The following is a 12760-nucleotide window of genomic DNA, read 5'->3' as shown; positions in this document are numbered from 1 at the left end:
TTTGTACTGCATATAAATACCTATTTAGTGATTAAAAACTTTAAAGGAAAAAGTGCTGTGCTACACACTGATGGCAGCATATTGCCAAGTTAGATTGAGAAAAATTGACAAAAGTAGTCAGCGATCCTCACTCCATCGGCCCATCCTCATTATCCACTTGTTACTTTTGGGTGCCGCACAATTTAAAATTTTTTCGTGCATATTTAAAATCCGCTTCCGATGTAATTTTGAATAAAACAAATGAAAAATGCAGTATTAATGCACAAAGATCATTAGAAAAAGCAAATTCGTCCTAACGAGAACTTCACGCAGAAAACAAGAAGAGATTAAGTCCAAATAACAGTTGGACAGTTTCTCTGTTAATAAAACCATTTAAAACTTTAGTTGCAAAATAAATTAATAAAATTTTAAGTTTTATAACATCTTTTTATTTCATCCTCTTATTTTATGGATTTTATGATCAGTTTTAATTACTATACTTTTTAGGTAAAAAATTCCTAATTTTCATTTTTTTAATTAAATATATTCCACTATTAATGTGGTAATTTTCTAAGACATATTAATAGTATTAAAAGGATATTTCTATGCACTGTACTTATAATGTGTAAGAATTTTTGGGGGAGAAGTGGGATAAGATTGTCCGTGGTGAAAGAACGCACTACCCATTTAGAGATTAAAACGCTTGTAGTAACCATGATTTTGGTCATTGTTACTATAAGAAATTGCCTCAATTTAAAAGAAGGCAAGTTGAAATTTGTTATGCCATTCTACGTTATTTTTCAATCATATGTTTCGATTTACTGAGAACAACATTGAAATAGGACAGGCAAGGCCAACAAGTGGCTCGTGATCGACCGGTCGATCGCTGCATCATTTTGATCGATCGCAGATAATATGACTCGCTAAAATGCAAAAAAAGATTTGTAATTTTAACAGGAATATTAAATCTATATTTTTCACAGAAAAATCTTTTAACTATTCTTTATGGGTTGGTAACACTGCTCTATGACAACGTTTCCCAAACTCCTTAGTAGAGCCCTTAAGCTAGGAAAAATTTTTCTGCGTAACTCTCACAATTCATCTGCATCTTTTGCTATAAATATGAACAATTGACAGGAAAAAAACGTTGCTACCAACAAGACTTTAATTTTTTATTTATTATTATTATTTCATTAAACGAATAAATTAATATATATATGTTTATAACTGTATTAATAAACAATTATATGTATTTTATTTTTATCGTTCAATGCAACGTCAGTTGCACAAAGGATGCGTGATAAGGGCAAATGCCAACTACCGTGTTTAGGTGCACTATCTACTCAAATAATTAATTGTTCACTTAAAAAATAGTCATAAAATAAGGAAATAACGTATTTGATTTCATTAACTTTAAAAATATCTTTAAAAATTTACGGAGCCCAAGAAATTAAGCTGAGGAACTTAATTTGGGAAATGCTGCTCTATGAGAGGGATAGGAAGAAGTGTCTATGGTCATCGCTAGTCAGGTATGTCGTTATTTTAGAAATTGTTTTACTGTACCCTAAATAGTTCAGTTCAGTATAAAATGGGTGCAAATGAGAAGAGAAGCAAAACTAATAATTTCTGTAACAGAAAAAAATACGATCTTTTTGTTATGGTGAAAAATAAATGGTGTCGTTTAATTTATATCTTAGTGTCTTTACCAAAAAGAGATAACCTGGAACATTAATTACTGTGCAATACATAAAAGTATGTTTTACGGAATAATTTCATGAGGATGGATTATTAAGTTTTTGAGAGGAAAAAATGTGGAATAGTTGATCACTCCCCACCATACGTTGGCTAGGCAAGAAATAGAAAACAAGCCAACATGTAAATTAAAAATTACACGTTGTAATTAAAAATTAATTGTGAACATAGCTATAGCATACAACTTTCGGGGGGTTCGAGTGTTAGGCTTAAATTAATTAACTTATGAAGTAGCATTGTAGGACAAGATTGTGCATGTGCTTTCTCGCTCCTCGATGGCTTTCTCTCATTGAATCATAAAAACATTATTTATGCGTTATTTAAACAAAAAATAAATAACAAGTTTTTGATACAGTAAAGTGAAATCTGTTTATGTCAGTTGCTGGCATTTCTTATAGTATATAAGAATTTAAAAAAAAACGAGAACAATAACAGTTTTATAATTCAATTAAACATAAAACAAGATCAAATTCTGCGTAACTTCGATACATTTAATATTATTAGAATTGGAATTTTTGGCCACAATGCTGAGAAAATGCAGAATAAATATTTAAGTAATAACTTTGTATTTCTATAGGCCTAATACATTATATTTGATCGATTTCTTTATTCGAATGGAACAAATAAACAGATCGATTATATGATATAACTTGAATTTTTTTCTTTTAACGAATTTATTTTGAAAAAATAGAAAACTATATATAATCAATGCTTACGAAAAATGCTTCTTTAAATTAAAAATTAAAATATAANGTTCCAGCAAAGATCTTATTTTAACTTTACCGAGTGCCTAGTAGGTAATTCGCAGATTACCTAGATAATCTGCAGATTACCTAGGTAATTTGAGAGATTGAATAATTTTCGCAGCTTTAACGGATCACCCTAGTTAATCTGCAGATTAGCTAGGTAATGTACACATTAACGGATTTCGAGCTTTAGCGGTAACATATATACCTACTTCCTAACTAGCTTGTTCTTTACTTCCTAACATCTTAACACGTGTTAGGAAGTAAAGAAATATATTTAATATTTTTCGAAATAATCCTCATAAGCTTCAACATACTTTCCAAAAATTTCGCAATTCAGCAAACATTCAGCAAAATCAGCTTCTTTTAGGAATCTCAATTTTGTTTTTCGATTCGTATTGTATGAGTTCTTTAGACTCAAACCTATTAAAGTTGGAACTTTTTTATTTTCCTATTAAATTTTCGGCATTTGATTGGTATTTCCTATTAAAGTTGGAACTTCTACTCTTCTGTAACAACTCTATTCCTAATTCCTTTTTTAAATACATTACTCAAATAATATACCGATACAGAGTGATAGAAAAATTCCAGGAATAGGTATTTTTCATTTTTGGCTCTTTCCGCCCCCATGGGCATTGAGATGGCCTTTCCCCCTATTTATCGTGAGTTAGGGTAGGCCCATAATGGCGGCAACTGGATAGTTGATAACGGAGCTCGACACAGGGCTGTGCCGTGCTATGATGCAGAGATGCGGCTACATCAGGCGGCACCGTGATGGGGCGTCATAAGCATCATTTAAGGGGTGGCATAAGTGGCATTTCGAAGAGTTGCATCATACTGAGAAAATCTACTGCACAGCCCTGGCTCGACATATCCGAAATTTAGGTGTCGTGAAAAAGTCCCTGGATTGCTCATTCGGATTCATTTCAGGTTAAAACATTTCTGGAAAAAATGCTTAACGATCGAAACAAAACATAAAATAATACGCATGGCACTTTTATTCGCATGGCAACTGATGTAAACAGTTCGACCCAAAATGGCGATTTTCAAAATATAGTAAAAACAGAACACGAATAGTAATGTATAATCATTTAATTGATTCTTTAAATCGTTACGTGCATTAAAATTATTGTTCGTGAAATGAAAACAAAATTAAGAAGTTTATTTATTTATTTTACTTCTTTTTTCTTTCCTTTCTTTTTCAATAGTTCTTCAAGCTAACAAGTTTTAATTTTCTGTTAGAGTTATATAAAATATGCTTCTAAATCATTTAATAAAAAGTAAGATTTAAATTATTAAAATAATTTTTTAAAATTTATTATAGCTGACTACAACTTTCTCTGTATTATCTAAACTTGATATTACTACGCAATGAAATTTAGCTAATACTTAAATACGGTCCAGTTTCCCATAGAAATTCCTCCCGGGAGACACTCCTCTTTGTAGATCGCCCATGTGTTATGTTGCCTTATCCTATCAATCCTTTTATTATTTTTATCATACGTGAATAATGAACATGTGTTATAAATAAATAGTCTCTTGTAAATGGGTTATAAATAGTTTCTTGGTATTCATAGGACCAAAACGAAAAATATCTAAAAAATTCTATCTTATCTTCCAAATTAAGTTTTTCAAATTTGATTTTAAAAAATAGAAGAAAGTTTTTTACTAGGCTAAATCAGAATTGTCGACGGCTAGTTTTTATTGTTATCAATGAAAAGTTGGTTGTTTTCAGTTACTAAGGTATACAATTTTGTATACCTTGTATATAACCTAATACGGTTACTAAGATATATATATATATAATTTTGTATGCCTTTGCATGCCAAATTGTATATAACTATGTAATAAAAAATTCATTATAAAATCTTTTATTTTGCATCAGGTTAGTTACATTTTATTGAAACCATAAAATTTCATATAGTGAAAACATATTGATATTACGATTTAAACAGAAAAACCATGACTTTTTTACTTGTTTATTGAATAAATTTATTTTACCGTGTGTTATATTTTGTATTCAGTTTATTTGAGATTTCCAATTTTTAGACAGAATACGTATTGGTAAACAAAAAATTGCTAAAAATACAATATTACGAGATCGTATACTGTTGTAATTGTTACAGATATCGCCTATTTGAATTTGATTCATTGTCAGAATGACGTCAAATACAGTCTATTGTCACAGTTTTGACATCGTAGTAAAAACTGAGATTAAAAACTCGATTATTCGATTACAAACTCAATTAAAAAATACTATCCTCTTAGAAATTTCTATGTAGCGATGTTATGATTCATTTAGATACGGTTGCGTTTATTGTCGCATTAATGCGAATTACTTTTAAATATGACAGCATGCAACACTCTAGAGTTAACAATAGAGAAAATGGTGCAAGTTTCTGTTTTTGATATTGGATCATTCGGAAAATCAATACAGTTGCGTGAAGAAATTATAGAATTTTTAATACTAAAATTGTTTTCTTGTGTTGTTTTTTTAACTATAGTGAATATATTATATTGCTTAGAACCATGGATATATACAAGTAAACATTCAGGAACAAATATATATTTTTTCGGTCGTATTTAGTAGTAATCAAAGAGCCGCAATAAATTAAAAATGAATAGGTTTATAAAGTGTTGTGTATACATAGTATACATCGTGACCATAGAACCATATGTGAAACCATAATTGTGAAACCATAATTTTCAGAAAAGGGAATTTGGAAATTGAACCAACTATAAAATAGCAATTATTTATGGGCACTCAGCAAAAATTTATGTTATGTTATGTAACTGTTTGAAATTTTATATATCTGCTTATGGTCTTACATAGAACCAGTGCAGGATTTACTATTAAGCTAAATAAGCTAAAGCTTGAGCCTCAGCTTTCAAGTGGCCTCTAAATTTTAAGAAAAATATTGAATAGAGATTAATTTTTTATGCTACCCTATAAAAAAAGCGATTGGAATTCACCTATGGGATCAAAGGTTGCTAAGATGGTTGCTGGTTTTCATAGCCTGTACTTTTTTAATCGTTTGAAAGCGATAAGGAAATTTTGATCACTTACTAACGATAGAAACTACGATTTTAATCGCTATTGGACGATTAGTACGACACCATAATTACCTTGAGCATTTGGATCGCTTCGTGTATACGTGTTAAACATTTTATTTTATATTAGGCCTATATTTTGTTTATTTTATATTGTACTCGTATTAAACTTAAACAATTTAATAAAGACTTTGCTATGTATTAGTAACCTGTGTAAATAGACATATGTGTTTTTTTTATACAGTTAAAAAATTTGGGAAAGGAGGGGGCCTCAATTTTTTGTTAGCTTAAGGCCTAAAAAAATGTAAATCCTGCCCTGCATAGAACGTGTTGAATATAATGGAATACTCTATCAAACAAAACAAAAGAACTTTGTGCATATTTAAAGCAAGATAATATCATGTTAATAACCTAATTAGAATAACATTGAATTTAAAAAAGAATTTTCGAATTTCATTTATAGATTGAAATTAATTGCTACGATTTGCATCCATCCAATCATTTCTAAGATTATTCATATCAAGTTTACTTCGTACCCTAGCAAATTACGTATTTTAAAATAATGACAGAATTATAATGAATTTTACTTGTAGCATTAAACACATAAAAAGTTGTAAATTTCTTCGCAGTCCATATATTATTAATATAAAATATTATAATGAGTAAGTAATATCAATAATTAAATAATTAATTTTTTNCTTCTGCAAGGGCATTTCAGATTATCATAATTATTAATTATTATTAATAATTGCGTCATATTCTTTTAGTATGTGGAACAAGAAACATTATTTAGAGTTTCACAAAAAAAACATGTATTATAAAAATTAATACTCGTATTTGATGAATCCACGGTTGCAGAACATTTATTGAGTCTTATCTAAGTAAAGAATCTTTTGACTGGTAAGTTTATTCTCCTTTTAATAAGTTGTTTCAGAAGGAAAATTTAAAATATATTTATACAATAAATAAAACTTGAATCATTCAGATCTTGTCCTTTTAATATCGACCTGTGTAAATTAAGCGCATTATTCATTAAAAGATTAAGCCCAAATATTTAGTCTTGTTCAGCCATATTAAATAAAAGAAGATACTGTTAGCATAAACTATTAAATTTTTAATTTCAAAATCCAGTTATTTGAGCTGTTCTTTTGGTTTAGTGCTATTGTATATAACTGTTAATCGTGGAAATATACATTGTATATTTCCACGATTAACATTAAGAGACAGTCAATTCATCTTGACTGTCTCTTAATGTTATTATTTTGTTTTTGTTTTTCTAAGGAGCCATGATTCTCTTTAACATAAATAGTTAAATCCATACTCTATTAGAGTCCTGGCAAAGGGCGTAACCAGGCACGTTAGACTCCACTTTGATAATTTTGCTTAAAAATTAACATCGATCTTTTCTAATTTATATATAAAGTGCATAGACCAAACTGGAGAAGTATAATACAGTATTTAAAGTACACAGTGTATCATTATATTAAATAACTTACATTGGTTCATTATATCAGAGAGTTACATTTTTGCCATTAGTTGAATTGAGTTATAATCATATAAGTTTTAGAAAAAGTATGTTCTACATGAGAGTAAAAAGTATTTTGCCATGAAAAAACTAAATAGTTTACTTTTAAAGTCACTAGCAATCCTGTATTTTAATAAATACAATTTTATCCTTTACTTTCGGCAATTTAATATTGCTTCTAAAAAATCAAGATTTCAGTTTTACTCGGATTTATTTTTAGATACAATAATTAAAAAAAAATTCAATATATTTAAGTTTTTTCTATTGGTGAGTAAGACATCGTTTGCATACAATAAGTAGCGAATTGTTTTGCTTCCTGTTTTTGTGTCTTATTCAATATCAAATATTTGCTCAATGTCTGAGATGTAAAAATCGAATAGTCACAGTGAAACTGGATACACTAACCCCTTTAATCTATAATTCTACCAATAAATTCGGTACTTGTATTGAAAGCCTTTCGATGTGTATAAAAGCAACAGACTTCTGTTTCTTCTTTGATAATTGGATCTGTAGAATGGAGTGTAAAAAAAAACACTTCTTGAGTTGTATCTCTATTACGAGTGTAAGCAAACTCACTTATTAGGCTAAATTTGAAAAAATTGTAACCTATAAATTCCCTACTATCGTCCGTCTGTCAGTCTGTCCGTCTTTCCTTAATCTCGAGAACGTTATATAGATGAAAGACGAGACCAGATATGGAAAGCTTACAGGCAGAAGGTCCTGATTAACTATATANTAGTCGAACGGTACACACTCGGTAAGTAATCCTATAATTTTTTGTTTATAGCATAGTTTATACGGATTACTATAAACTGTGTCGAAATAGTCTAGAATCGGTTAATTTTATAGAAGAAAACCTTTCGAACAGCCTTAGTCCGTAAAGTTCCCACCTATCGGGCTGCGATTGGCTCATGTATTTAATCGTTCCTACAACGTAATTTTCGGTTAGCGTGGAACGTATCTAAGCGTTATAGGGGGGTCTACTATATATTGCAGAGTGCCCACAATGTCTTTGTGAGATTCAAGACAATATTAAGTTCGTTCTTGAATCTCTAGAGAGTCCAGATTGAGAATAGCTTGGTGAAAAATTTAGTGGATGATAGATTAAATGTGGATCCAATATGCTGTCCAATATAGTATGATATCAAAATCTATATTTAACAGCATGCGATAATTCTCTTAAAAGAATTGTGAAAGAGAAATTCCTTAACTCAGCTTTAATAATTGAAGATATTAAAACACAGTTATCAGGAATTACTTTAATGACTTCTAATCAACGACATAACGGCCGTATGGCTGCGTAGTAAAGGTGTTAGTCAGCCTGTCGTTCCAAATACCGAGGTCAAGCTTGGGTGGCCTGTCGGAAATTTTTATGGATAGCCTGTCTGGATGTTCGGCCATCACCACCAGTTGCTGGGCTTGATCGAACTCATAATGGGTATGATTTATAAGCCCTTTTAGCACCCTCAGGACAGAAAGAACTGAAAAAGATTGTCAACCTGGAAAATGGTCAGAAAAATATGAGGAAAAATTAAAATGTATGCAGAGAATAGAGATAACTAGCCGTAAAACAGCCTCCTAAATATGTTCCTGTACAAATGTTGACATTAATTGATGGTCAGATTGCCGATGTAGTTAAGGCCTCGGCTTACCGTTATAGGGGATCCTGGAAAGAATTCGGACGGGTCGAAAAATTCCATTAATTTTTTAGGGTGGTCCGTCCCTGATCCTCTCATCTCACCACTATGGGCCTGGCCGAACTCAAAAAAGGCTTTCTTAAGCGGAAAGAATAAATAAAAGCCTTAACGCTTAATTAAATTTGTTTTTCTTCTATTTTTCTATTAGGGTATTATAGCTCTTCATTTATTTATGAGAAAATTAAAACAGCTTCATTGAGCCGATCACAGGCCAAATCGATTAACTCCCTTAGTTATGCGAAAAATGTAAAAATAGTATATCCTTGGAATAATCGTTATATTTTAAATGTTATATAAGTTATAATGTAATAATACATCCTATAATATTTATTTCAATTTAATTTTAAAAGTGATTTTTAAAAAGAATTCACAGTAGAGTTATTATTTTTTGTAACTGCATCCTAAAACGTAGAGAAATTGATACACACTATATCATTTTCTCTACTTTTTAGGCTGCAGTTTCCAAATTGCATAACTATAAATTCCCACTGACTGTCAGTTTGTCAGTCTGTCTTTCCTTAATCTCGAGAATGGAGTTAGATAGGTAAAAGTAGAGAAAGCTATGGAAAGGTCAACGGTATGAAGCCTCGATATATGAACTTCCGGTTTTAAACGGACGTCAAGTTATTTCAATTCAAAAATTTTGTCCAGACGGAGTTACATAGATAACTGACTTTGATGACTGTTGTTGTCAGGAAAAGTATGATGTACAGTACAGGGGCAAGACACTACTAAAATCGAGAGTATATATTTTAAATTAAATAAATTAACTAACAATTTGACTAAAAATTGCAGCCCGACATTGTGACGATGTCACAATAAATAATGTTCGTTGTTTTGTGGAGTTAATCGATTTGACAAATGAGCAATTCAAGTATTGCGTTATAACAGAGTTCAAGACAGATCTTAAGTTATTATCCTGCGAAATGCTTAACATTAGATCATTGTTTATTTAGGAAGTTGTCTCGCAAATCAATAAATTATTTTGCAGTTAGTCAGCATCCATAATGTTTAAGAATCTTTCTATAATCATTATTAATGAAGGCAGGATGACCAAGATAGTTAATGCGACAGCCTACAGCTCTAGGGCACCCAGGATAGAATACGAGAGAGAAACTACAAGAAATTTTTGAGAGGATGGTTCTTTCCCGGATATAAATTGAGCCCCACCCCACTTTACTCTACCGTCTCCACTGTACGGTTTGACCGAATTCATAATGGGTAAGATTTATTGATAAAAGAAATTCTTCGGGCTCACAGAACAAAAAATAAATAAAATAAAAATAAATAAATATGAAAAATTCATCACTAAATTAGATGCATGCTATAATAAATATCATATGTTAGTATGTAATAAAGTTCATAAGTAACACACTATTTCCACCGATAATATTAACATAAGTATGTTAATGAATTAGAATTGAACGCCATGATAAGGTATGAACTTCGCCTATAAGGTAATTTTCCAACAGATGCCAAAACATCAAACAAATATGATACTTTGTTTTGAGTTCTGTAATTATTACTGCTTTTATATTAACTTTTATCTTATCTAAAGACACATTTGCTTAATTCTAACATTAAGTATAGTTATAAGTATATAAAAAATATTCCTCAAAACGAACTTTTAAATAATTTTGTNTAATTAAAAAAAAAATTCAATATATTTAAGTTTTTTCTATTGGTGAGTAAGACATCGTTTGCATACAATAAGTAGCGAATTGTTTTGCTTCCTGTTTTTGTGTCTTATTCAATATCAAATATTTGCTCAATGTCTGAGATGTAAAAATCGAATAGTCACAGTGAAACTGGATACACTAACCCCTTTAATCTATAATTCTACCAATAAATTCGGTACTTGTATTGAAAGCCTTTCGATGTGTATAAAAGCAACAGACTTCTGTTTCTTCTTTGATAATTGGATCTGTAGAATGGAGTGTAAAAAAAAACACTTCTTGAGTTGTATCTCTATTACGAGTGTAAGCAAACTCACTTATTAGGCTAAATTTGAAAAAATTGTAACCTATAAATTCCCTACTATCGTCCGTCTGTCAGTCTGTCCGTCTTTCCTTAATCTCGAGAACGTTATATAGATGAAAGACGAGACCAGATATGGAAAGCTTACAGGCAGAAGGTCCTGATTAACTATATACGAATTTCAGGTATACACCGAAAGTAACATGATTTCAATTCAAAAATTTTCCCCAGGACGGAGTTACATAGATGACCGGCATGACTGTTACTTACAGGAAAAGTATGATGTACAGGGGCAAGACACTACTAATTTAAAGTAGAGAGCATATATTTTAAATTTATTTAATTTAAAATATAATTAAAAATTGCAGCACGGCATTGTAACGATGTCACAATAAATATTTGCTCGTTCCTATTAAATCATTTTGTTTAATCCATTCGTAAAATTTTGTTTTTAGTAAGTAAATGTAAATGCCCTTCTCAAAGTCGATAGTAGAACTACAGGGTGATAGCTTAATTTTCGATTCGTTTCTTTTTCGATATTAATATAGCCTTATATTCTAAAGAAATTGAAAAATTTAAATTTGTTCAATCAAATANTCATTATTTTAAAAATATAATACAATTTTTTTAATATACTGGGATCTAAAAATGATAAATGGCCCGAACAATGGCGTAGGCAGATTTAGAAGTGAGGTAGAGTAGTGATAAAATAGGCGCCTAGTATTTGTTTGAATATAGTTAATAGGATCTTACTTGGCTCCTATTAACTACATTCAAACAAATTTAGGACAGTATTTATTATATTTATTATAGGGAAGCATTCGCGCTCCTTGTACTGTACCTCCCCTGGCTCTTCCACTGGGCCCAGATCTCTTTTGAAAGGCCTACTATGATACAAAATATGATAATGTTATATGAAAGAGTAATGATTTGTATATTTTTTTAAAATTTTAGTGAAAGAATTGGAAGAATGAAAGTCCGTAATTATTCAAAATTATGCAATTTCAGCACAATAACAATTTTGAAATTTTTTAAATTTAATTTTTTAACTATTGAATTGTTTAACATTACTGTATTATTATTTTTAAAATATGGTAAATTTATGATAAAAATAATATATGTAATTTTCTTTTAAAATTAATAACAAATTTAATTAATTTATTTACTTTATCATTTCTTCACTAATTATATCATTCACGTTATTATATTATTCAAAATTGTACAAAATTACCATATTCCATATTATTGGGATTTTGATTCAAATCCTGACCACCAGGTGTCAATACAATCCATTTACTTCCTTCCACTCCATTTTGTGTCTGACAGATGCAAGTAGCATCAATTTCTTTCTTTGGTTCTTCATTGCTGCTGCTGTTAATAAACACAAATGTTAATGAAACAAATTTTAACATTATCAAATCTATATGCAAATTTTTACTGGCTATTTTTCCATTTGTTAAAAATTTATATTATTGCAAAAGGATTGATTTGAAAATTGGATTGATTGATATATAAGGCAAAACAATATTTGAACGATCTACCAAGGAGAGATGTCTCCCGGTAGGACTTTTATGGAAAATATTTTTTGTAAACTTTATAAAAAATGTAAGAAATCTAATTATGGTTAAATTATTGAGAAAATTGAATATTTCTCTTCAATATAAAATATTGTATCAACATTAACTTTTTTAAAAAATATCTCTTTATGTATATGTTACCGCTAAAGCTCGAAATCCGTTAATGTGTACATTACCTAGCTAATCTGCAGATTAACTAGGGTGATCCGTTAAAGCTGCGAAAATTATTCCATTTCTCAAATTACCTAGGTAATCTGCAGATTATCTAGGTAATCTGCGAATTACCTACTAGACACTCGGTAAAGTTAAAATAAGATCTTTGCTGGAACAACAGCAACGTTTCTGTACGCTTAAATTAACATAATGTTATTTATTTAATTTTCAATATCTAAAGAATCAAGTTAATACAATCAACAAATTAGTTGATTGAATCAATCATCAATCAATTAAAAAAAC

At 29.9% G+C, this 12760-nt stretch overlaps 1 protein-coding gene across 1 annotated transcript in view; it reads right to left on the bottom strand.

Annotated features, from left to right (window-relative positions):
* The window catches only part of LOC111621531, an 86758-nt gene that overhangs the window by 24135 nt on the left and 49863 nt on the right, over positions 1 to 12760 (bottom strand). Inside the window, 1 exon segment of the mRNA XM_023363689.1 lies at positions 11959 to 12098. Coding sequence (XP_023219457.1) covers positions 11959 to 12098 — 140 coding nt within the window.

Source organism: Centruroides sculpturatus, unplaced genomic scaffold, assembly GCF_000671375.1.
Source record: "Centruroides sculpturatus isolate CEXI.00-Female unplaced genomic scaffold, Cexi_2.0 scaffold272, whole genome shotgun sequence".
Lineage (NCBI taxonomy): Eukaryota > Metazoa > Arthropoda > Arachnida > Scorpiones > Buthidae > Centruroides > Centruroides sculpturatus.
Note: the sequence above shows the minus strand (reverse complement) of the source record. Positions and strands in the feature narration are given on the sequence as shown.